Here is a 24,489-nt window from a genome sequence, read left to right as displayed (position 1 = left end):
GAAGGGTGGAGTGTCGAGATGCTGTTCGTCAGAAAGCTTCAAGTCTTCAACAGACGAAAGTTGAGGGTCCGGGAGTTTCCATAGGTCACGTGCTCACCGACATGACTCGGCTCCCGACATTCGACATTCGCTATCCATGTTGCTTCATCACAGAGAATCGAGTTAATACCCTTTTAATAATATCTTAATAGTGAGAGCAGTCACATGGCCAAAACGTATGTTTACTTCATTTATTCACAAATCTAAATGGCCTAGTTCCACTAGCCGAACCGACCAAGATCCCGCCATCTGGAATATGTTTACTAACTTGGGAATCCAGGCTGAGATACAATTCAGGAGATATTCATACAGAAGCTAGTTTGACACAAGAAGTCCTCTATGAAGGGGGTGGTCCCATTTTCAAATCTTCAAATCTTCAAATCTTCAAACCAAGCTCATCCGCCCATGGAAGGACATAAAGATCACCGACCGTTGATACCGTCGCCTTGGATTCAAGGAGGGTCGCTGCAGCCTACGTTCATGACACGATTAGCATCATTCTTGGACATTGGGGAGATGTGAACGGAACTTACCTTCTTCACTTGCTCTTCGGTGACGGCTTCCAGCTTCTTGGCCGTCTCATCGATTTGGTACACCTTGCCGCTCTGTACAAGTCCGGAACCCGTCAGTTCAAGGCCCGCCCAAAGCTGCTGGCCGTATTCCAATTCCTTGAATTTCGCTTGTGCGATGGCCTTGGAGATGTCATCTTTCTTGATGTCACCACCAGCGATGGCCTTGATGGTCTTGACGGTCTCCTGCGCCGCGCCCGCAACGTCTTTGGCCGAACCTTCCAGAGTGACATAAAGCAAGCCGGCATCGGAGTAAATCGCGCTCTTGGTTGCGACCTTGACGCTGGGGAACGGCGCGGCGGCGTTGGCCAGCAATGAGAAGCCGGATGACCACTTGACGCTGGACTGGCCGCCGAGAAGAGAAGCCAGGACTTGGATTTCGGGCTTGTAGGACCCTCCGGTGAACGAGCTCGACCCTGGGAATGCGAGGACCATGGTGTTGCCGGAGTTGTGGGCAATACGTTCCTCACCACCCTGGTACTTCGATGGTGGGCTTTCGAGTGCCTTCGCCGATGAGTTCTTGGCCGATGAGAAGAATTGACCAGCCCACTTGGCCATGTTTCCGTGGTTCGTCCCGTTGGCAACGAGGGCGAAGTTGGACTTCGAGTATGCAGCGGAAGCAAACTCGGCGATTGAGTTAGCATCGACGTATTTCGTGTACGGTGTTGCCGATGATGGTCTTAGAGGAACACCAAGGCCACGGTGGAATGCTAGGCTGTGGGCAGAATTGATTGCCAGCTCAGTCGTGTTGTCAATGTGCCTCTTGTGAGCCATTTGTATCAAAGGCTTGATTTCCTCATCGTAGACGTGGGCTACACTAATCAGCAGCTGAATCTCGGTTTTTTCGGTAACCTAAGTGACATACGTTCGTATTTGGTACTTCCAACAATCTCAGCGAAGAGCTCGAGGAAATAGGGAAGGTCCTGGCGAAGGAATTTGGCACCCAGTATCAGATTCTCTCGGGTATGGTAGGAAGACAGTTCGGCACCAAGAAGCTCCGCTTCCCGAACGATGCGAAGGGCAGATCTTCGTTCGGTGGTCTACTCTTCGGTCAGAAACTCAAACTGACCGATACATGATATTCCGAATTGGATGATACGTACCCGGAAAGCGTACTTCTCCAGACCCTCCGTCACACCAGGATAGGTCTGGAACCTTGTTCCGGCTTTTGCAACGAGGGCCAAGGTGGTAGTAGGGCCGGCAAAGTCCCTAGAGGCGATCTTGACACCGGCCGCTTCACTCGACTCATATTGAAAGGAGCCGGAAGCGGGAGCAGCCAAACCTCGGCGGTTTGCAGGCTGCGAAAGGCATTGACGGCAATTGGCAGCGCGCAGGGCCGCTCGACGGCCGAAGGTCGAGCTGGACAGCATCTGTGGCTGAATGCAATTGCAGAAGGGGGGAATTGATGGGCGAAATTGAATGGAAAGGTGATGGAAAGAGAGAGTCGAGGTATTTCTTCGAGATGAGCTTCAATCTTCAACGAACACAGGTGACTTCGGGTTCTGTAGGAGGCTTGGTCTGTGCGTTCATCAAGTGTTTTATGGCTTATGCTTTAGCGTCGTGCTGATTGGTTGGCAGTACTAGGTGGCTGTGTAGTTGCCTTGGTGTCTCAGGCTCCAACTTCTGATTCACGTCAAGCTCAACTGGACTGGAGTCTCGGAATGACTGGAGTTGCGATTCAATTGATTAGCGCGGAATATCATTTATCGTTCTTAATATTATTGTCGTTATTGTCCCCGCTTGCTACGAATTGAACTTTTTGTGTGACCCTTCAACTTCAACTTCAACTTCAACTTCGAAGGAGGGAAGTCAAATCATGCACTTTCTTTTCTGTCTCCCTCAAAGGTAGCACTTCGCTCTTCTGCCCACAATTTCTTCAACCATTCCACCATGTCGCAGGTATGTTGAAAGCTTCGGATCGGTTCAATATCGCCCATTGGAGACTAATATAGACACGCAGTATGAGAGCGAACTACTCATTCTCCTCGTGGAGGACCTCTATGGAGACCTTTGCTCGGTAAGTGCCTTCCGCATCCTCACCTCCAAAGGCGCTCCTTTCAAAGGACCTCTAACACCCCACAGACGGTTTTCAAGGCCCTCATTCATCTCCATCGAACCACCCTCCCAGTCCTAGCACAATATACCGGCTTGCAGACTCGGAGACTCAAAGCCACTCTCTGCGTCCTCATACAGAACCACCTCGTCGTTTTCAATACCAGCCGAGATGAAGGCATTACCTTCTATGAAGCGGACCGGAAAGGCGCCTACGATATTGTTCGATTCGGCAAATCCGTCAAGATCTGTGAAGAACGCTTCGGCCGTGGGGCAGGGCAGGTGATTGCGCATGTGCTCTCCTTAGGCCATGTACCCATCGCGGAGATCATCCAAAAGTATAATGCGGAGATGTCGCAGAAATCGAAACGCGGCAAGAAGCGATTGCGAACAAACCCCCCCGCAACGAATGGAGCTGGTGCAACTGCGGATCATACCGAAATCACTTCCTCTACATTTAGCGCTATCGAATCCCAAAAGCATCTTCGTGCGATTGTGCGGCAATTGCTCGACGAACAGATGCTCCTTCCTGAAAGACAATACTTCTTCAAACCTTCTTACGATGTTCATGAGGAGGCGGAGGCAATCGTAAAGAAAGAGGAGTTTCCTAAAGGCTTGAAGGGGACCAAGGACAAGGCGCGATTGCTGCAGCAGGTCAATGAGTTGAAACGGAAATGGAGAGATGACGATGATGATGGCGATGGCACCGGTCGTAACGGGAGTGCAGCAAAAGCCATAAGGAAGTTCAAAACCCCGAGAATTAATGGTGCATTTACGAATGGGGTCAACGGAAATCATGTGAACGGTGACGAAGATGTGGAGCTCAACGTAAGTTCATGATCAACTCTGCATTCTCCATACTAAAGGGACCAGGAGGAACTTGTCGTTCGTCTCAACCATGAGAGGATATCCGTCGCGATACGCACTGAACGCCTCACCAATCTCGCTGGAAGGTACCTCGGCGAGATACCGTCCAAAGTGTATCGCGTTCTTTTGCGAAGCATCGAAGATCAAATCCCGAGGTGCTTCGATGACCTAAAGGACAATGGCAATGAATCGGACGAAGAGGATGAAATCCGTCCTACGACAAGCACGACGAACGTCGCAAGCCTATTGGCGGAGCTCTACCCGAAAGTCAATTTGAAGGACGGCTTGGTACATGGGCAGCTGAACGGGCACTCCGATGGAGCCGATGGTCATCAAGACTCTGATGAAGAGTCCGATTCGGATGAAGATACCGTTCGCCCTGCGGGATCTCGCGAGGCGTTGCGTGAGAATAAAGAACGATTGTCCGATGTCCGGGAACACTTATGGGCCCTGGCTGACGACCCGCGGGGGTTCATCACTTGGACAAACAGCCCTTCAAGAGAATGGGAAGTTGACCTCTCGCGACTCAACCAGGTCCTCATCCAACACGAGCTTGAAGAGACAGTTACGCATAGCTTTGGCAACATGGGCACAAAAGTCCTTCGTATCCTAAAGGACAAAGGGAAGTTGGACGAGAAGCAGATCAGCACATTTGGTTTGCTCCGCCCGAAGGATATCCGACCGGTTCTCTCGGCCATGCAAGAGACCGGATTTATAGATCTTCAGGAGGTTCCCAAAGACCTTTCCCGTCAAACGTCCAAATCCCTTTGGTTTTGGTATTTTGATCCAGTTCGCACCCGACAAAACATGCTCCAGGCAACATTCAAGGGCATGTCCCGGTGTCTGCAGCGGGCCAAGAAGCAACGACTCGAGTTCAACCTCGTGGTTGACAAAGCGGATCGATTGGATATCCGAGGGAAGGAAGATGCACAATTGACTCGGGCGGAGCGGGAACAGTTGGCAAAGTGGAAAGAGATTGAGGAGAAACTCCACGTTCAGCTTGGCCGAATGGATGATACGATTGCAGTGTTGAGAGACTTTGACGGGGCGGTCGGAGAGAATTGACGTGGTTTTGTTAGGGGAACAAGCCGGTATTGAGTTCGAGTAGGGTGGTGGAGAGCATGTGGTCACAGAATATGTACGCATATGACGATGAATGCTATTAACAGCGGAGTGGCAATTCCAAATCCCTTGGGTCCGGCCATTGAGTATCTTGCATGATTGAAACGTCAAATATGTTCATCCCATTACCTATGATTGGTTGATGCATTAGACAGCCTACAAGAAAGCGTCCAAATTGACAGGTATATTCTTGCTTACCTATATTTATTATGGATTGACACTGAAGGAAAACTAGATTACAAGGCGACGCTGGAGAGTTCCGGTAGCCAAAAATTGCTATGTTTTTGATAGAATGATGCCATCCCGCCAGGGTTGTTTGGCCAAGTCAGTAGCCCGATACAGTTAGCTTTATCGCAAGGGCGAAGAGACGGTACCTTAACCACAAACTGAATCGCGTTCTTTTATATTACCTTAACCCCATACTTCTTCACCCTCTATGGCGTTTCAAGCGGCCCGGGACACCTACCCTACCTCAATCAATCAGCCTTATATCTAACCAGAGAGCGGGTTCGACGTCTTGACGCAGTCCCTACGCTCTTTGTATCTCGGTCTCGGCCCAGCTCACCCTTACCATGAGCGAAAATGGATCGGAGAGGAAGAGCTTGGCTCCGCCGGTAAAGATTGCTTGCCTGTCTTGGTATGTGTCTGTTCTATTCGCCGGTAACTCATCGCGAACTACGGTTGACCACTTTCTAGCAGAGCGTTGAAAACGCGTTGCGATGGAGGACGTCCATGTAGCAGCGTATGTAAGCGGATGGTTATGGCTGTGGCATCCATTAACCTCAATCGCAGTGTCACATCAGAGAGCGCGATTGCAGCTACCGACCGAGCAGAAGGGGTGGGGCTCGCGTGCGAAAGAACCGTCATGGTTTAGAGCAAGCCCAGTTATCACCCCCTGAGATATCGGTGTCAGAAGAGTCAGATACATCTCAGCGACGTGAGTTTAGTCTGTTTTGATAGGTATCACGCAGTTAATCCTGAATATAGAACTTCCTGTTGAGAACTTCATCGAGCCAGGTGCTGGCTTAAAGCGGCTTCCAGATTTCTTCCAGGATAGCGACTTTATATTTGAGAGCGCCTTTGCGCCAAACATGTCTAGCATCCCGGGGACAGCTTTAACTCCAATGCCTATGGTCAGGACATATCAAAGTGACAATGCTATGTAGGTCATGTCGTAACCGAATTCGTCATTTATTGTCTATTGACCATGGCAGTCTTGAGGCTTACTATGTCTATATACACCCGTTCTTCCCCATTCTTCCGCCACCGATCGGTACCCCTTCTGATCTTGCAATTTCTCATCGCCAGGATGATATTCCGGAATTTGAACCATCCACCCCTATTGCACTCGCAATATCAGCAGTCCTTGCTCTAATTCCTTGTCCTAATGACATTGACTATCAGATACAAGAATCTGTCCAGTTCAGGCGGAAATATTCCCAATATCTTGCACAATCCTCCATTGAAAGCATTGAGAACGAAGGAGAAATTCCCGAATCAGTCGCGCCATCAGATGCCCTGATTGAACCTAGAGACGAACTCGCACGGCAACGCTTTCATCCAAGAGTGCATCCAGACCTGGAGGACGTCATTGCTCTATGCATTCTCAGTTTTTATGAGTACGCTCAGCGGGGAAACATCAAAAAGATGCAAAATAGGGCAGGTCAGGCTTTTGTATCAGCCGTGGCTTTGTCCCTCCATGACTGCACCGATCAAGACGAGTATTCAGAAGTGAGAAGTCGAGTATGGTGGATGACTGTAAGTTCCATACCCAGTTCCAGACCAAACCTAATTGTCGCAGTACATTTGCGTTACTCAAGCGACTATCGTGAGTAACTCGGTAAGCATGACCCCGGAGATCCAAGTTATCCTACTGAGAATTATATAGGAGCCAACACATAACCTCTTTGCCTCGAGCTTTACCACAAAATATCCTAGCTTACAGACCGATTCAGAGGTACGTTTTCCTTGAGTTAATTATCTAACTAGTCTAACTTCTTTACTAGGCATTCAAGCTTTTCATTCAAGCACAGCAAACTCTTCTAACTTGCACTCGAATTGCTACTGAGCTTGTAAAGACGGTAAAGGCAAATGCTGATATATCCCACGTTTGCGAGCGTATGCAAGGGCTCGAGCACTACGTTGAGTCTCTCGCTACAGTGGCAGACACGTGGATCTTGCAAGGCTCGCCTACTTCACCACTGGATAGTACAGAGGAAGTGGTGTCCCGCGCTCTCAGATGCATGGCTCGCATCAAGCTCAATAGGTATGACAGTTCCGGCATCTAGAACCTAATGCTGATCCAAAGCAGTGCGAGGATCAAGATACACCGATTTTGTGCCTTTTTCGACAGTCCGGTCTTTTCAGGAAAATATTGCGATCTCAACTCAACATCTTGGCCTACTAGTTCCCGTTCGCTGACGACAAATGGGTTTCAAAGCCCCGACTCACCACTTGAGTTGTTCACGAGTTCCGTGTCGAGCGCAGTCGATTCTCTCCCATTTAGCCGGCACCAATCTACCAAAATCTGTCTCAAGGCAGCCTTCAATGTCGCGGCGACTTTCAATGACCTCCCCTTTCCAAATCCCTTAGGTCAGATGTGCGCGCCACCGTGCTACCTTGCTCCTACATCCATGTTGGCTGCGCCTCGGTTGATGCCGTCGTTAGCCTGTTGTGCCATGCAATGCACTTACACATTGGTTATGGTGCATAATCGGATGCAGTCGACATATTCTGAGAAGGGTACAGCAAATCCTATCGTTGAGAGCCTGCTTGTGCGCCTGCGAATGGGACTAATATCGATCTCTACCATATTCGAAAACTATGCGACGGCGTTTGAAGCTCTAGGCGGAATGCGAGGTAAGATTTTTCTTGATATACATTTATCCACTAACATGACGCAGACCAAGTCCGTGGCGTGGTATAACATCTTCTCGTAATTTCGAATATCATAAAACGCACCATCTCGGACACTAAGAGCCATCACCAATGGCGACACAAGGACTACACGATGGCCCTAGAACGTCCACAGTTCAAGGTTATGCCTACTTTGACAGTGGCCGCTTGGTTGTTCGTGTGAGCATCAGTCGATAATGAAAGCCGCGGGATCAAGCCGAACCACTTGATAACAAGCCACGTGGGCGCAGGTCATGGGCATGGAGACGCTAGTGTTACCAACGCGCTCTACTCATCAAATCGGGCGAGAACAATAGGAAGTTCTCGACACTGCCTGTCAAAACTACAGATGAAGCGCACAACACGCAGTCGGAGAGCCACAAGTGAATACATAACGGGAACCCAGCTAATGCGTAGCATCGCTTGAAAGTCTGCCCTGAATGTACTTACTAATCGTTCCATTTTCGAGTCACTTCTATCTCTTAATCACCTACAACAATGCTCGCTATAATTTTTGGGATCTTCTCGAGGAACCATTCAAATTCACGTCCGACTCATCCTCCGCCTGGATGTTCAGCCTCCTCCACATGTTCTTCCGAAGGTCCAGTCCATCGAGGAATGCCTTGAACCACTCTCGCTTGAAGGGTGGTAGCTGCCGACCTACATCATTTTCTCCCGGTCCTGCCAACGTCCGTAGAGTCTCGAAATAGTCCTCAAAATTCGGAAATACCAAGGTGAATTTCGGACCGTCACCCCTTTCCGCGATTCGATCCTGCTCCCACTTTTCCTGTTCCACCAATGGGGGGAGAGTCGCTCGGCCGGCCAGGAATCGTGCCGCGAGGACAGCCTGCCACTCGAAGATCTTGAACGTCAAGCCCGCTGCCACAGCGCCGATGAAAAGCAGAGTCGGATCCTTTTGATACACGACGTGCAGATAGAGATTAGGGACTCGGTTGTTTCGGACCTCCACGTCGGGCAGGAATGGCAGCGTCCAGGAATACCCGGTGCCACAGATGACGTGATCGACATCCTCGACGGAGTTCCCATCCACGAAATGCACCGTGCGGCCTTCAATGCGCTCAATGGATGGCTGTTTCGAGATTCGCGGATGATTAAAGGCTCCGTCACCAAAGTACGGGTTCGCCCTATGGCCATTCACGACAGCGAATACCGGAGACCTTGCTGTATTGACCAGATCGAAGGCAATGTCGGCCGCAGAAACCGAAGCTCCGACAACGACAACTCGCTAAGTTCTGTCAGTTTAATCTTTCGATGGGTGGGCCGCTTACCTTTCCATGGTAATAATCCTTTCCGCGGAACTGCTTGCTGTGAATGACACTGCCAGGCCGAGACTTTTCGAACTGTTCAAGGCCCGCGATTGATGGTATATATGGCACGTTATAATGTCCACTGGCCACAACGACAGCATCAAACCACTCGACCCACCAATAGTCCGTTTGCGGGCCATCTTTTCTCAGGGTGACTTTCCACTCGTGACCGACTTTCTCAACTCTTTCAACGGTAGTGTTGTAAGAGACGAGGTCTTGGTAGCCGTTGCGATCCACTAGACTCTGAATGTACCTCTGCATGACGGTCCAGTGCCGGAAGGGCGTGTTAGGGCCGTGGATAGCGATTGATTCTTTGCTTCGTTCCTCAGGAATCGGTTCCTGACTGAAGGCCATTGGTATGCTATCAATGTTTGATTCCAAATATGGATAGATGGACGACTCTGCGAAGCGTGGGGTTGTCACTTTTGGCGTTTGAGCCGGAAGTCTCTCTGGCAATGGAATTGGTACATCAGCGTTCCGCGCAGAGAGAGCGTCAAAGTTCGATAATAGTGGTAGCGGTCGCTTGTCTCCAATCCTGAGTAAATTAGCTCTCGTGTTAGATCTGACCGACCGACCATCGACTTACCAACAACCGCCAGAGGCTTCACGTCGCTCAAAGACACGGATGAGGTCAAACGTCCTCTCTCTCGCTAGAGCATCAATTGTGATGGCACCAGCTGGGCCGGCGCCGATAATGGCAACTCTCTTCGCGGCTACCATTTTGCCTGACCATGGCGAGCCATGAAGAATTTCGAAGCTCAGCCATGGAATATATGCAAGCAAGACGCGATACTGAAGCTCCGAGGCTTCGAAGCCTCAAAGGCCGTCCACGCCATATTCCAATGTTCCAAACACCGCGGGGATTGATGAATGGACCTGTAAACTGCGAATTTGGCAAGACTTTTCCGGTTTGGGGCAGATCATGCTGCACGACGTTTTCCTACAGCAAAGATTACTGGTCGGTCTCGCTGCATAGCGTTGGCGCAATCGCCGGCGGCGTTTGGCTAATTAATACCCTAGTCTCCGCTGTAACTCGTAAATGTGCTCATCGCGAGCATCGGGCATTGTAATATCCAATGGATCTATGTTTCCGATATACAATTGTGAGAACCACCTACCTCTGATCCTACGTCGCGTCCGGTCTTGAATCATGGCCGAAAAGTCGAGCCTTGGTGACTGCCGGTATATAGGCCAGGCCGGGACCAAAATGCAAAGCAACGGTGTAGCGCTTCATTCTCACATTGCCAGACATCAATTTCCTCTTCGTCTGTTTGCTACCAACTGTTAGTCGTCATGCCAGAATACAGTCTTCACCTTCTCGCCTTGAAGCCAGGGTACACCATTCCCACATTCCTCTCTACCATTCACTCTAACTCCATCACTCCGCTCGTTCAAGCCCAAGTGCTCCGATGGATCATCCTCCCACAGAAACAGTCTACTGTCCCTCTTTTGGCCCACAACGTTCGATGGGACCTCCTGCTCGTCGTTGAGCGGACTGTCGTCCTCCCCACCCAAGCTACTTCCCAAGTCACCGCTTCCTGGACCGCGGAGATTAGCCTCCACCCCAACGACGTCAAAGACTACGCGACCAAGAATGCAAAACTTCTTGAAGCATCCAAACGCTCCCCTCCCCCAACCAGCGGCGATTCAGAAATGACCACCGAACTACGCGACTGGCTATCGCACCGGCCCTCCGCCCAACAAACCCACCCCATCAGCATGCTCAACCTCCTGGCCTTCAACCCGGGCCGCCGCGAGCAGTACAGGCAGTACGGACAAGCGTTCGGCCAGGCCATCACGCCCAAGCTCGGGAACAGCAGGAAATTTATGGGAAACGTGATTGGGGGGCAGGGGCGCGAGGAAGGATGGGAGGAAGTTCTATTGGTGCATAATCATAGTCTGGGACATTTTGCGGCCATGTCGGGGGATCCGGAATTTTTAGCGATCAATAAGAAGTTTAGGTTGGGGACGTTGAAGGATACGGCGATTTTATGTGTTATGGATGTGGGAGGGGATGGGAAGCCATTGGGACAGTCCACGTCAAGGCTGTGAAGGGTCCATTGAAAATTAGGAACATACTACTAACTATGTACATCCCAATTCAACTTCCCTCCACGTCCATCCTAATGAATTGTCATGAAGACCGTTTGGATGTTCAAAGATTGATTGGTGAGAGAATCTTCGGCTCCCAGCCCCAGCTCTTGACTTTATACATTCTCACGTGATGCCCCCGACCATCAACAGCTGATTCCAAACATTCGGTTTCGAACCCCAGGCGGCCAACTGCTGAACAGCATTGTGAAATTAAAATAAGTAGAAAAATAAATAATGGACTTACGTGTATTCCATGCTTAGTATTAATATAAAGGAGGGTTTAAAGTGGTACCTTAAGCAATATACCCATATTTGTGACCAGACTTGGTGGAGAAACCACCATTTACCCAAGTCCGTCTCCAACGCCACCCGTCGCGTCATGCATCACTGATCACTCCAATCTTCTTCTTTTTTTATACCGTACCCCAACCTGTCCGATATCATCTTCCTCCGAATTACGTTTCCGCCCAGGGTAATGCATATCCGGTTCAGATCAGATGGCCCGTCTTGACCGTTCATCATCTAAACCATGTGGCCCTTGAGTCCTTCCCATCGATACCACGCCCTCTCCTCGCGTGCGGATCGATGGATCGTCCACCTCCGCGCTTCACCCATCCTTTCCGGTGTAACCGTCTTCTTCGCCATATACTTCCTCGCCATCATTGTCGTCCGTCAAGCCTCCTATCGGGACCCGACCTCCGTCTTCTTTGACCCGAACCATGGATACGACCAGAGATACTCCACGGTTCGACTGGAGCAGGCCAATGCCTTTATCGAGACCGCCCCGAAAGATCTATCCGAATACGCCCCCAAATTCAACACCACCAACCCGGACGGCACATTATGCGTGGGAATACCCTCGGTAGCGCGTGAAGGCGCTCGATATTTTAGGAGTACCGTAGGATCGATCCTTGATGGATTGTCGCACGAGGAGCGAAGCAAGATCTATTTGATGGTCTTGATCGCTCATACCGATCCTTCAGATCATCCCGCATACGCTGAGACATGGCTCCACGAACTACCGGACAAGGTCCTTTTGTACAGTGACTATCTATACGGAGAATCGATCCAACACGTGCGAGAGCTGGAAAAAGAGAAGGCTTATGAACAAAAGGCGCTGTTGGACTACACATACCTGCTGAAACAATGCATGTCCCAAGGAATGCCTTACATCTTGATGCTAGAAGATGATGTGGTAGCCGTTGATGGTTGGTATCAGAAAACCATTGCCGCAATTGAGACGGCCGAAATTATGACAATGGCACGAGGCCTGAAAGACTGTGAGGATTGTTCATGACACCGACGATGGAATGCTAACGAAAGTTTAGTTCTCTATCTCCGATTATTTTACACCGAAGAATTTCTGGGTTGGAATTCCGAAGAATGGCCAACATATTTGTTCTGGTCCGTCACCCTCACCATTGCGTCGGCCGCCGTCCTAGCCTGCCTTCGAATCTTTGTTCCTGCCACAAGACACTATTTATCCCCAACATCATGTCTAATCGTATTGGGTGTGTTCCTACCACTTGCAATCGGATTGTTCTTCGCCGCCGGGCGCATCAGTGTGATCCCCATGCCCGAGGGGGTGCATGAGATGAATGGATTTGGCTGCTGCTCACAAGGCCTGGTTTACCCTCGGTCGAAGGGCCGAGAGCTCATCAATTATCTCGAAGGGAGAGCCCGAGGCTTCCCGGACGTGTTAACCGAGGACTTTGCGAACGAGCGCGGGCAGATGCGATGGGCGTTGACACCGAGCATCCTCCAACATGTCGGTCGGAAAAGTTCCAAGGGCGACGACTTCGGCGCGCAGGCCAAGCACGACAGAAGCGTTGCGGAGAAGATCTGGAGCTTTCATTTTGAATTATTCAACCCGAAAACGCTGGCAAAGGAGCACATGTGGTATACTCAAACGGCCCAAATGGATTGAGCGACATGATTTTACGATACCCTGGATGGAATAGACTTCTGTAATCTACGTTCGGCAGACGACAGGCGCATGGCAACCGGCTTTTTGGGTAATATAATGATCATTCTTTGTCTGAAGCCACAGCAATCTGGTGTGGTCCTTCACTGACTTTGCTGAGTGGCGCTCCACTAAACATGTTCCGGTGCTCCTCCAGTCCAGACGCATACTCCCGGACATGATTCTCCCCCTTTCCCATCATGACAGGCGTCATTAGGGTAATCAGAGCATGTGTACCCTTCCGGACAGGGTTTCGTTTTGTTGCAAGTCAAATCCTTGAACGTGCACGAGCCCGGTATGTCCGTCGCAATTTGCCCTTCCTTATTCGGCACCTGGGCGCACACTTGCCCAGGAGCGCATTGAGGATAAAGGAAGGCTGGTTTCGTAAATCCCAAGCATTTTGCACCAATGCATATTCCAGCGCAGCTTCAGAATCGGTCAGCATGGGCAACATAACGGAGATGTCAAGGCGTCATACTCAACTGCCCTGCCATCGAAGCATGGTGAATCCGGCGGTAATTGGCACACTTGGCCTTCCGGGCACTTCGGGTTCGGTGGAAAAGCAAACCCGCCGCAATACTGTTGGGCGAGAGTTTCCCTTGCCGTAGGTTCCGAAGTGGGTGACGTTGATGTTGGCTTAGGCGAGGGTCTTCTCGTTCTCGTGGGACGGGACCTTGTCACACATATCCCGCCGCAATCTACCTCTGGACCGCACGATGCGCCTGGGCGTTTTACACACTCCTCATTGTCTGCGCAGCCTGGTGCTCCCCGTGTGCCACATTGAGCCTGAGGCGAGGGGTCTCGGTTGAGGTCGGTGCATGGCTTTGAGACGTTAGCTTCTGGGGAATTCGTCGAGAGAAGGGTTAGTACCTCGCGGACAGGTTCGGTACCTCCACACTTCTCCCAGCACTTTACTCGGGCCTCCACACAGCTGCAGGGCTGTGATCACGTCAGCATTCCTCTTTCCGTAGGGCGATTCCACGAACAGGAGGGAAAATTAGTGGGCATGCGATGGTTTCGCATGTACAGCCCGGCTTCGAAGGGGTAGGCCCCTCTACCGGAGGTACTGGAAGCGGAGGGCAGACCTGATGAAGATTAGTGAGTCTCATTGGGAATCCACTTCGTCTCTAGCTACTCACTTTGATTTCGGGCTTTGGGCCATCACATTGCTCATGACATTTGGCGGCGTTCTCGTTCGCGCAATGGCAGCTCTGGGCCAGGTTAGCAAGATCGGCTGCAATCCATTTTCTCACAAGTATCCTACATATATCAAATCCAACGGACATATCGGTTGGCAGTACTGGCTGCATTGCTCTGGAGTGGCAGCAAGTGCCACAGAGGCGAACAGAGTGGTCAAGATAGTAGAAGTCTTCATCTTCAAGTCATACCAATAATAAAACCTCCGACTTATGGTGTGAAACGGACTATTATATACCGGGTCAAGCTGACCTGGCTTGGGTTGCAGCCCAATCCGGCTCGAGATTGTGGTACCATGGGTGTGATGTAATTCTAACGAGCTTTCCGGGGAATGATGAAGCTGACGAACGAATAGCACATCGAGAGAACCGTTGCACGAGCCCCGATGTTACACGGTTTCTACAAATAACACGACTGGAATGAGGGGAACTGAAGATCCGGAGATTAATGCAATATGACCACATCCCTTGGCCTCATCAATATCGAGGAGAGCTAGTGTTGCGACAAAGTCAAATAGAAACAACCCATCTGTGATCGACGATAGCCCCTTGCTTGCTGTAAAGTGCTTTCGGAATTGTCGGACAACGTGAATCATGGATAGCTCGGCCGTCACAGAAATCTTCACTTGATGAATGGTTGGAAACGAGCGGCTGTCTCGGCCAGATATATCTCTGTGGGGTATGCTCATAGTAAAATGTAACACGACTCTCTCTCGCGGGTCTATTTTTAGAATACTCTATTTCGAGCTCCCGAACTGAATGCAACTTGCAATCTCTTAGATTGTAGATAGGATCGGCTTTCACCATCCGAGATGGACGCAAATGATGAATCCGAACGACGAAGCATATCCCCAGTGCGTCGAAAACTCATCTTTGTTCGTCGATACAATGCTCGAGCTACGGAAGCTGGAGGAGGACGCCAATGGTGAAATGCTATCAATTTCTTCCCTTCCCAAGAACACATTTTACCAATCGGCGCGCTGATTGATACTGCGGTATCTTTTGAATACAGACAAGAGCATGGACGGAATTGGTGGCAGGGCAGGAGAACATTTGTGATGTGTTTGCGGCATTTCCTATCAAGGATCTGTAGAGGTAAGTCTAGCACAATATATCAACGCACAAGCCCACTTGTACAGAGCTCTAGCATCGACAGACAGATGGAAATCTGTTTGGAGCCTCTAACATCAGCGTACAAGCTTTCATTAGGAATATTTTTGCATTAAGCGGCAAAAACTTTCAAATTGCAACACTGGTGAAAAGGGGGATATACCATCATTTAGGATGCCCCAGCTTGCGCCAGCTGGGCCCTCACTTGTGCCAGGTTCCATCGCTTATCATTTTCGGCGTCCATCGTGGTAATCTCGGCTCGATGGGCGCGGGATTGGAAGGTATTTACCCTATGTCTTCGTTCAAATGCCGAATGCAGAGATATCGCCCTGTACTGCCAGCAGTTCCTACATAAAGGATCGCTTCCCATCCCAGACTTGTTCGAGTCATAGTCCTAGAGCAGATATTTGTCGTCCTTCAGAATGACGAACGAGCAGTTGTGGTAGATCATGTCTTTGGGCGACGCTAAGAGAAATCGCTGTTCATCCGCCTCCAGGACCAGGTTAGATTCAGGGTAATGCAATTCAGGAGCGGGAGACCGAGAGATGCCTGGGCCAGTCGACCTTGTATGATTATCATCCACTCTAGAATAAGAGGCAGATAAAATCTCCCTTCGGAGGGGATTCGAACGGTATTGAAAAACACTACCAGCATACTTTCAGTGCAGAGCGCGAAAGATGAGGATGATGCATTCACCGCGAGCGCGCGCAGATGTGGGATGCCCTGCTTCTCGACGATATAGCTGACGTGAGTTCCGGGGCAGTCTTTATATGGCTTGCCTTTTCGGGCTGCCCGGGCATAAGCCAACCAGCGCATCAGAAAACCAAGGTCGGAACATACGGCACCGACGTAGATCCCCATCTCTTGATCGCCTTGAGTCGGCTCGACTAAATCGAGGTAGGCGCCGCGGGACACGAGCTCTTCGATAGGCCGTCGCGCAATCTTGTCCTACAAATCTTGAACTGTAAGATCCGGTTTCCCGAGGACCACTTGGGTTTCCAACGGAATCCTTCCAAGCGTCTCGCGCATGAAGACATCGACTGGAATAAGGCGAAACCAATTGCCCCATCGGTGTAAGAATGGATGTTTTTGGTCGAATGTATAGAGCCTTCGGGTGCCGTTTAAAAGAGACCGGATCGTTGAAAATATGAGTAGCCATGCGTTTCGAAGTCGATCTATCGACATGTCTTTTTGGGCTTGTGTGATGTCAGACATATCAACCTGAGCCGGGCCGAATTCGACTCCTGTCCAGGTGGAGCTCTCAAGGTCATAAAAACCGATCGGGATCTGACTGGAAGTCGTGCCATTCGGAGGAGGGGGCGGAGTAACTGGAGCTGTGCTGGCTGATGCTGTCGTGTTCTCCTCGGGCGACTCGTGGTCGACTTTGTCATCTTCTAAGTCCGAAACATCGGAATCTTCGAGAGCGAACTCCTTGTCGTTATAGCTGTCGTCCAACAGACTGATAACCACCTTTTCAAGGTCGGAATCTTCGGGAGCGAATTCCTCGTCGTTATCGCTGTCGTCCAACAGGCTGACGACCACCTTTTCAACAACCTCTGCATTTGACTGCTGGACGTTGGGGTCGCTTTGTTCTGCCACATCCTCAACTGGTCGCTTTCCAGTGGCCCACGCAGTGAGCGGTGTTGGGAGGGTGGCCGGAGGGTTAGTATTGGAAGAGCCACCATTCTTTTCTTGCGTATAGTCTCCGTGAGGGCTGAGAGAGAACCATGTTCATTAGCGACTGTGTGTTCCTTTGAGTTAGGGTTCGTAGAGATAGAGTTTATTTGGCTTACTCCCGCCGATTTGGCAGGCCTAGCTGTTTTAATCATTTAGTCACCAAGGCACGTTTTCCAAAAATTCGGTGTGTGATCGTTTTCAGTTGACTGAGTCATTTCAATGTGACAAAAGGAAATTTGATTTATTTGTTGTAATACACCTGATTGAGGTGGTCAAGCCACTGTCGAGTTAGATGTATTGAAAATAAGGATGTTCTGATAATCATAAAAGAGGATATATAGTATGTCAAAGAAAGTTGGACTTATTAAGAGAGGGAGGCCGAGGGCAAAAGACTTGAAAGAGAAAGACAATTTTTTGACTCGAGCCCTCGAACCACCACTTCCCTGGAAAGTAAGGCTCAATTATCACTTTTCACCGAGATTTCAATGCATCCAAAAATGCGCGAAGGTGACATCTAAAGGTGTCATGCATCCAAAAGGTGCGATGTCATCGAAGATATGCTCACTGGTGTTTGAAGTGCAGCAACTTCGTTAAATGGGCCGGCATGCACCTGATCTTCCATCTACTCTTCTTGATCGTCTTCTTGATTGTTATATACTGTCAAATGCCAGGTAGAGTGACTTGAGATGAGATTGTTGGCTCACAAAGAGGATCCCAGTTCCTTGAGACTGAACCTTCGTCTCCATTTCGAGCAGCTTGCTCGAGAAATATCATCTCGTTCACATCGACCACGCAGGTCTTTTGGGATGTAGCGGCACTTAAGCCACCTCGGTCGATCGCATGATCCGCCGGTGCGTTGACTCGTTCATCGGACCTTTCGGTCAATTCTCGGTCGTCGCTGCGGACGCGTTGTGAGAGGAACACTGATGGTTCACCATGCTCGGTACGCTATGACCTAGACTCATCCTATACAATACGGGGAGAGGGAAGGGAACGAGAATCAACGGTTCGTTTCGTGGGAACAAGGAGGCTCACTGGATTAGGTGATAGAACACCGTCCTGCTTCATGCCAGTTTGAATAGATGATGCCATAATGGATATCAGATTGTTCGTAAGCTGTTTGAGGATAAGGTAAATTTCAATACAGCGCGAAGACTAAGGATGTTCGGTGAAGTGGAAAATGAGAAAAGAAGAGAGCGGGAGAAAAAGTGAACGAAAGTAAGAACTGAAAAAGCCAAAAGAATACCTGCAGTCCGACGAACGTCCCAAACCAGACACTCAACACGGGATCAAGGCATTCCTGTACGATGATTGGCCAACTGGCGTTGACAAAGTGATTGCGACACAGTGGTTGGATGGGATCATGAGGCTGGGAAGTACGGTATGTAACTGGCGATGACTGAAAGAATGATACTGGATGTTAAAGTATACCCCCAGATCACCTTCCGACACCTTCTAGCCTTGGACGTGCAGAATCAGTGTTTCATACTTCGTTTTAGTCAGTTCAGTCGATATGAGTCCTCGTTTGTATAGGCCAGAGGAAGGCGTCCAAGGTGAGGTGGCATTACTCCCTTCAATCCCTGATAGGCAATCTTGGTGAGAAAGTCGATGGCCAGGGAGTATATCTCCCGGGCATCGAAGTTATTGACAGCTGGAGGAGTTCATTCGCTCCAAGTGGGCAATTTTGATGCGTATGAAGCATACCCCTAGACTCTCACACGCAAAACAATAGAAGTGATATATTGGCAGTCGGTGGTCGGTATAGCGAGTGTAGGCATGGAGCTATAGTAGCGGACCAGCCCCCACATCACAGCAGTGATGATTGGATGATCATGAATCGAGGTTTCGCTTTCTACTTAGCCAGGTGGGAATACTGATGGTCAGTGGGGAACTGGGGTTACTTGTGCCTTGGCGGTTGGCGCACAATACTAACAATTCATTGCATTCAATATATTCGGATAATCGGTCCCTAACTCCAGTCCCCAAGACTGGTTTTTGGTACTTATTCGATATTTTCAAATTTATTTCATCAAATGGCACGGTGGCAGAGCGGTTAATGCGTATGCCTAGAAGCGCTTAGTCAGCGATCAGTCAGCATATCCCTTCGGGGTCGCAGGTTCGAGTCCTGCCCGTGTCGTTATATTTTTATTTTTTATTCATTTGGAATTGATCGTGCCAAGCTTGAGCGTGATCTCAGCGAGTTTCATTAAATTTTGGTGTGTTATTGTTGATTTGAAGCAGTATCTCTTTTTCAATGAGCATCTAGTGGACAATTAATTAATGCTACGGAACAGAAACACGGTAGCTTAGGTAGCACAGTAGCATTAGCAGAACAACATCCTCCGAAGCGGATAGAGATAGTCGAATCAATCATCATTCACCATGCCAAAACATATTCATGTACTCGGTAATTACAGAGCCTGTGATTCCGTCACGCAGGCAGGTGAAAGGAGCTGGGAGCTATTGTTTTAAATCACGTGATCCTTTTCCTTCTTCTGTTCTCTACCCCTGAAATTTGATGGTTGTTGGTTCTAGGTTTCGCTTCGCCCAAAATCTCTATGTTGCTCCCATTGATAGAAAAACTAGTAACTGGATAATGCTGTGGCCCTTAGTATTGTGTTCTGGACTCTGGAGTTGCATAATTCGTGTAACTATTTCGCTACTTTGCTATGCCACTATGCTTGAGAAGTTGAGATCAATCCCTACTCCAACCTTTCGTTGTCTTGGATGAAGTGCTTGACGCTCGTCAGAATTCCAATACCCTTGAGTCTTGACATGCCGACTACAGACTGAGGAGGGCATGATGCACCACTTCCAGTCCATAGCTATAGCCCAAATAATGAAAGTGGACTTAAGATCTCTATTCATGCCAATAACTACTCACTACTGCCCTGGAGGCATATGTCATAGGTATCGAATTTGCCAACCAAGATAGCTAATCAATGGCTAAGAAATTGATATCATTTTTCCTTTGTTGTGCAACCCCAGAATCTAGAGAGGGAGTCGAAGTACCATATGACTAATAAGTTTTGAAGCCCAGGGGATATGCTTCATCTCCATGATTTTTTCTAATCTAGATGGCTCCCCGTCTCCATACAACCCTCAAATGTGAAAATGGCTGCAGTACGGGGATGGGTCGTCACCAAAACAGAATATATGGTTTATGAAATGGAGTGCTGGCTAATTCTCTTGTACAAGTCTATTCACAGGGGGCTGAAATATAGGTATTTATGAACAATCAAGTGATGATGCTTAAATCCTCACCAAGTACGCGGACTTGGTCCCGTTTTCCTCCTCCACCCGTGATGGTCAATAATCTTGATATTCCATGTAAATGCACCATCTTACATCTAATCCTTCCGCCGTATCGTAGCGCATCCATCAGCCGCTCCGCTTGAGGAACGGTCTAAGCGTCCCGTATTTCCCTACTAAGTTCGTGATTTACTTCTTGGCGATGGATCGCCTGGCTTTGACGGTAACGTTATACAGAGCATCCTTGAATGCGAACAGGAGCGCCGCCGTGAGCACGCTCTGGGTGACCTTGGGTCCAATGCCTGCAGCGCATCAGTCAGTAGTTCAGAACAACCTCAGGCCGTATTATCACCTACCTCCATAAAGTCCGGTCCATCCTTCCTCATTCAGGATTCGGTTAAGGCTGCTGAAGATGCCTTCCTTCGGGCCGTCTTTGCCGGCGACGTGCATTCGGCTCTTGACCGTGATGTAAGGGTAGGTGATGCTGGTGGCCAGCAGTTTTCCGAGGGCACCGAGGTAGAAGCTGTCGGTCGGTGTTACCCTCCTCTTCTTTTCCAACGTGTTCTTCAACTGTTCGAAGAAGGTGTATTGTAGGATCGGGTTGATGACGAGCACCAAGGCCGGAAGCACGCCCGCGAAGAGCTTGCTGAATCCTTCTTCCTTGATGATGGCCGCGAACGTCGCGAGGGTGCCCGGCTTCCTCTTGGGCTTACCGTCCGCTCCACCAGGGAGGACTTCCTCGGCATCGGACTTGCGTGCTGTCATCCGGGTGTTGACCACCCAGATGGGGTTGGTGATGAGCACGGTGGCCGAGCCAGCGACCGCTCCAGCGATCATGGTTTCGACCGTGGTAAGCTTTTTGCTCCGGCCAGCCTTTTCGGCAGCAGCCTCGAAAGTTGACCGAGTCCATTCGTACCCTGCGTATAGCGAAACGTTAGAAAGTCGCGCATTCGACGGGCGGAGGGTGGAGGCACTGACAGTAGTAGTACACGAAGTTGGTGACGCTAATTCCAAACAGGGCGCTATCAAGACCAGCGTAGAGACCTGCAAGGCCTTCTCTTTGGACGATGCGCTTCGCAGCGTCTAAAGTACCGGTTTGTGCACGTTTCGACTCGACTTGGGCGCGGGTGGAGAGCGTGATGAGAGGATATCTGAAAGGCGAAGGCTGGTTAGCGCGGTACTCGTATTCCGGAGGAATCTGTATGCTTTATCGGGTTCATGTTCGGGTAGTTGAGAGGAATCCGGATGAAAGTTGTGGTTGTTCTCGTTCCGCGCATCAGGCGACCATTCGGTCATACGGCGGATTTCACATGCTGGTTTGACGGGAAGGCACATACGTCAAGGCCATGGAGAGAAGTCCTCCCCCAGCGCCGGCGAGGGCGTGAGCAACATTGTCGCTCTGTTGTGCTGCCGTACTCGGCGTCGCAACTGGCAGGTTGGTCCTCTTCTCGTTGTTTACGTTCGACATGGTTGCCGATGTACGTCAGGGGATCAGGCTGGTAGGGTGCGGTATTTCGGAGGGGTATCACGGTGGAGATTCAACAAATCCTGAGGTTCAATGGAGAAAATGAGCGAAGGGAAAGAAAATGAAATATGGTAGACACGGGGGAGAAAGGAGATGATAGATCAAATTTCCAAGATGTTCCACGAGGAATGAATGCGATAAAATCCCATTATTAAAACATTCAAGCGTAATGAGCCCGATGAGCTCACCAGACATCCAGGGCGAGTTGCAGCATCTAATCTCGGCCTTGGCTGTAACCTCGGCACTAGGCTGTCCCTCGTCATTCAACATCCCATTCGCTCATTCGCCTCTTTGGTCATATAAACTCGACGTGAGGAATAGAAGTCGGAGCATGTCGGCATAAAAAAGCATGGCCTGCGAAAACCGTCACGAAAATATTGAGGACGTGAAACCGAAGTAAGATCCCGGAGGCTAGTGCAATAGGCCGGCACCGGGTGAAATACCGAAATTGGTTCAAAGCGGATGGAATAAGTTCAGTGTCAAGGTTTGGAATGTTTCAAAACTGATTGGGGCGCTGAGACAACAGTCATGTAGATACAGGACATGGTGGAATAAATACATGTCAACCGAATTGCAAGTGATCATCTCTAGTCCGATCCCATCCACTGCACTTCTAGACCCGGCTCACGCGACATCCCAGGTTTCACATACTTGGAATACTCATGGTTTCGATGCCACGGCATGCCGTCGACCTTCGCTTTGATACCGAACCCTATCCACCGGCCTTCCTCGGCGGGAAGCCACTGCCGCATCATGCCAACTCCATGCCCTTGTCCCGCACACCTATCGACCAATTTCCCGAATTGGGTTTCGCACGTCTCCTGATCCACGTAGTAATCGGTTCCCGAGTCCATCAGAATGCTTGCGATATATGCATGAACGCTCCGCCCGTGAGGAAAATATTGCCGTGCTTGAAGCCTCGCTCGCGACCTTTCGGACCAGTTTTGGTCATTTCCGGTTACCTTGATACCTTTTTTGCAGTAGTATTCGATGGCCTTCTCGGTTTCTTCGGTGGTGATCTCGCTGCTGAGACAATCGCCCTGTCTGAGTCCGAACTTCTTCGCCCCAGAAACTTCTCCATCCGCATGTGAAGTCCGCCATCGATGGTTCAATGGTATCGTAGGGTTCAAAGGATTCCTTACCCTTTCGTCGTTTGCGGTGTTCATGTGGGAATTTTCAGGTCTTCTGTTCGGGTTGATTGGATTAGCGATTCCCTGAAGAGTCAAAGCGTCCAGATGATGAAGCCGAGTGAGGGGAGTATCATTGTCATTGTTGATAGCCTTCGCAACCATTGAACTCTCTGCGGTAATTGCAGATTCGTTCAAGTGGTGGCCAGTAAGATTGAGCGGTGGTTGAGTGCCGTTGATCGTATGGATTGAGATCCTGTGGCTTGCCAAGCAGCAACTAGAACTGATGGCATCAGTCGCGAAATTGGGGCCATGATGCTGACGAAGAGATACTCGGATGATGTGTATCTAGAAGTAACATGCCGTCCTATAACAGAAGAAAGCGCGATCCGACCAACATCGGCGTTTAAGCGATTTGATGGGGGATATGAAAGACGATGAACTGAGGAAAACGAATGGATAAATTTGTCTTATACCGAACCATTATAGTAGAGACTGGTAAAATCCTCAAAAATAATGCCGGACGATTGGTTGTACGATGCATGACCGTTTTGTTAAAACTTGGTACGGTTGCCCAACGATTCAAGAGGCAACTCAAAGAAAGAAACAGAATGAATTCTGGAATATACCTGTACTATTATAGACTTACCGGTGTTATTATTTATCCCTAGACCTATCCGAAAACCACAAACCACACTCGGCCGACTTTCTAGTGGAATGCAGGAGTCAGGGCATGGATAGCGGAGGATGGTTTCCATTGTATCTGGTGTCTAGACGATAGCTCAATGGAACAACACACCCTCGCCACTGGTCCTTCCAATAGTGGTGTGACATTCACGCGGTTTCTTCGCGTGCTATCCCCGCGTCGAAATGGAAATGATAGTACTCCGTAAACAGTTTGAAGACTCTTAACTTCATCATGCATAGAACGAAAGGGTCAGACAGACGATTCTAAGAATAGAAGCACTAGCCCCATCGGCGCCACATCGACCCCTGCGATATGGCTGGTGCTTCCCCGGACCCCCGGCCCTGACCTCAGACCGTCAGAACTCAGACCGACCTGAGTTCCTGACGACACCTCTGCTTCATCTGAATTCTAAACTCCGAAGGCAACTCCAGACGCCTGGCTGGGGACTTCATCGAGTTCAGTCCTAGTCATATTCATAAAGTCCAGCGTTGTTATTACCGCATCATTCCACCTTACTGTATAATCATCCGACTACATCGTTCGTGAACCTGGATGCTATGTATCCTTGGCTTATATTGGGCACCCAGTTCTCTTCCGTCCGGTATCTGCGCGCACTTACAAACTCGTTCAAGAAGTCGAGATGATTATACAACTTGAATAGATCCATTATAACCTAAGGCCTTTGTCAGCCTATTGAAGGTTTAAATCTTAAGTTCCAAACCAGCGTTGCCTTTCGATGCCGAACTGGACGCTGCTACATTACGCATCTCTCGCGCCGGAAAGTCTCTATGGATTTCAGCGACTCAGTCAACGCAGATCATACCATTCGAATCTCGCAGCACCAAACCCATTTCCATAATGGTGCGTCGACTGGGAGTTCTCAAAACTATGTTCAACCGCAATTTCGACATCATGGCATTCCTCCGGACGAACATAGACTGGAACTTGACCAGATGGGAGCGGCAGGGAGACAGATGAGACCGTC

At 49.7% G+C, this 24,489-nt stretch overlaps 10 protein-coding genes and 1 non-coding gene across 11 annotated transcripts; 5 read left to right on the top strand and 6 right to left on the bottom strand.

Moving 5' to 3' along the window:
* Nucleotides 1-397: 397 nt before the first annotated feature.
* P152DRAFT_456706 (ubiquinol-cytochrome C reductase complex core protein-like protein 2) lies at nucleotides 398-2,036 on the bottom strand. Its single transcript, XM_033679063.1, has 3 exons — nucleotides 1,712-2,036; nucleotides 1,474-1,648; nucleotides 398-1,420 (listed from the first exon to the last, which is right to left on the bottom strand). The coding sequence occupies exons 1-3, from the start codon at nucleotides 1,976-1,978 to the stop codon at nucleotides 492-494; spliced, it is 1,371 nt and encodes a 456-aa protein (XP_033536082.1). The 5' UTR covers nucleotides 1,979-2,036; the 3' UTR covers nucleotides 398-491.
* A 253-nt stretch (nucleotides 2,037-2,289) lies between these two features.
* P152DRAFT_512810 (uncharacterized protein) lies at nucleotides 2,290-4,827 on the top strand. Its single transcript, XM_033682773.1, has 4 exons — nucleotides 2,290-2,507; nucleotides 2,569-2,625; nucleotides 2,691-3,488; nucleotides 3,534-4,827. Exons 1-4 carry the CDS (start codon nucleotides 2,499-2,501, stop codon nucleotides 4,590-4,592), a joined length of 1,923 nt encoding a protein of 640 aa, XP_033536081.1. The 5' UTR covers nucleotides 2,290-2,498; the 3' UTR covers nucleotides 4,593-4,827.
* Nucleotides 4,828-5,221: 394 nt separating this feature from the next.
* On the top strand, nucleotides 5,222-7,575 carry P152DRAFT_465298 (C6 zinc finger domain-containing protein; the record flags this gene model as incomplete). Its single annotated transcript, XM_033680623.1, has 10 exons — nucleotides 5,222-5,286; nucleotides 5,346-5,391; nucleotides 5,442-5,586; nucleotides 5,637-5,811; nucleotides 5,864-6,407; nucleotides 6,451-6,489; nucleotides 6,538-6,606; nucleotides 6,656-6,915; nucleotides 6,961-7,508; nucleotides 7,553-7,575. 10 exons carry the CDS (start codon nucleotides 5,222-5,224, stop codon nucleotides 7,573-7,575), a joined length of 1,914 nt encoding a protein of 637 aa, XP_033536080.1.
* A 510-nt stretch (nucleotides 7,576-8,085) lies between these two features.
* On the bottom strand, nucleotides 8,086-9,592 carry P152DRAFT_385324 (thiol-specific monooxygenase; the record flags this gene model as incomplete). The annotated part of the gene is made up of 3 exons (XM_033675817.1): nucleotides 8,086-8,790; nucleotides 8,834-9,407; nucleotides 9,459-9,592. Coding segments are annotated over 3 exons (1,413 nt in total), but the record flags the coding sequence as incomplete, so codon positions are not given.
* A 387-nt stretch (nucleotides 9,593-9,979) lies between these two features.
* On the top strand, nucleotides 9,980-10,991 carry P152DRAFT_456703 (uncharacterized protein). The gene has a single exon (XM_033679062.1). The coding sequence runs from the start codon at nucleotides 10,166-10,168 to the stop codon at nucleotides 10,922-10,924; it is 759 nt and encodes a 252-aa protein (XP_033536078.1). The 5' UTR covers nucleotides 9,980-10,165; the 3' UTR covers nucleotides 10,925-10,991.
* Nucleotides 10,992-11,251: 260 nt separating this feature from the next.
* Nucleotides 11,252-12,432, top strand: P152DRAFT_456702 (uncharacterized protein). Its single transcript, XM_033679061.1, has one exon. It carries the CDS (start codon nucleotides 11,496-11,498, stop codon nucleotides 12,261-12,263), a length of 768 nt encoding a protein of 255 aa, XP_033536077.1. The 5' UTR covers nucleotides 11,252-11,495; the 3' UTR covers nucleotides 12,264-12,432.
* An 868-nt stretch (nucleotides 12,433-13,300) lies between these two features.
* Nucleotides 13,301-14,764, bottom strand: P152DRAFT_456700 (uncharacterized protein). Its single transcript, XM_033679060.1, has 5 exons — nucleotides 14,194-14,764; nucleotides 14,069-14,140; nucleotides 13,916-14,014; nucleotides 13,800-13,868; nucleotides 13,301-13,751 (listed from the first exon to the last, which is right to left on the bottom strand). The coding sequence occupies exons 1-5, from the start codon at nucleotides 14,302-14,304 to the stop codon at nucleotides 13,368-13,370; spliced, it is 735 nt and encodes a 244-aa protein (XP_033536076.1). The 5' UTR covers nucleotides 14,305-14,764; the 3' UTR covers nucleotides 13,301-13,367.
* A 1,419-nt stretch (nucleotides 14,765-16,183) lies between these two features.
* P152DRAFT_500251 (uncharacterized protein) lies at nucleotides 16,184-17,064 on the bottom strand (the record flags this gene model as incomplete). Its single annotated transcript, XM_033682307.1, has 2 exons — nucleotides 16,184-16,921; nucleotides 17,029-17,064. The coding sequence occupies 2 exons, from the start codon at nucleotides 17,062-17,064 to the stop codon at nucleotides 16,184-16,186; spliced, it is 774 nt and encodes a 257-aa protein (XP_033536075.1).
* A 1,883-nt stretch (nucleotides 17,065-18,947) lies between these two features.
* On the top strand, nucleotides 18,948-19,049 carry P152DRAFT_t24. Its single transcript has one exon. It is a non-coding gene; the product is annotated as a tRNA-Ser (tRNA).
* A 1,021-nt stretch (nucleotides 19,050-20,070) lies between these two features.
* On the bottom strand, nucleotides 20,071-21,979 carry P152DRAFT_506312 (mitochondrial carrier). The gene is made up of 4 exons (XM_033682474.1): nucleotides 21,502-21,979; nucleotides 21,143-21,315; nucleotides 20,521-21,081; nucleotides 20,071-20,466 (listed from the first exon to the last, which is right to left on the bottom strand). Exons 1-4 carry the CDS (start codon nucleotides 21,630-21,632, stop codon nucleotides 20,354-20,356), a joined length of 978 nt encoding a protein of 325 aa, XP_033536074.1. The 5' UTR covers nucleotides 21,633-21,979; the 3' UTR covers nucleotides 20,071-20,353.
* A 29-nt stretch (nucleotides 21,980-22,008) lies between these two features.
* On the bottom strand, nucleotides 22,009-23,126 carry P152DRAFT_272240 (uncharacterized protein). The gene has a single exon (XM_033674871.1). It carries the CDS (start codon nucleotides 22,979-22,981, stop codon nucleotides 22,277-22,279), a length of 705 nt encoding a protein of 234 aa, XP_033536073.1. The 5' UTR covers nucleotides 22,982-23,126; the 3' UTR covers nucleotides 22,009-22,276.
* Between the last annotated feature and the right edge of the window lie 1,363 nt (nucleotides 23,127-24,489).

This window comes from Eremomyces bilateralis (genome assembly GCF_010015585.1).
Source record: "Eremomyces bilateralis CBS 781.70 unplaced genomic scaffold P152scaffold_5, whole genome shotgun sequence".
NCBI classification, from domain to species: Eukaryota; Fungi; Ascomycota; class Dothideomycetes; order Eremomycetales; family Eremomycetaceae; genus Eremomyces; species Eremomyces bilateralis.
This window is presented reverse-complemented; position numbering and strand designations above follow the sequence as displayed.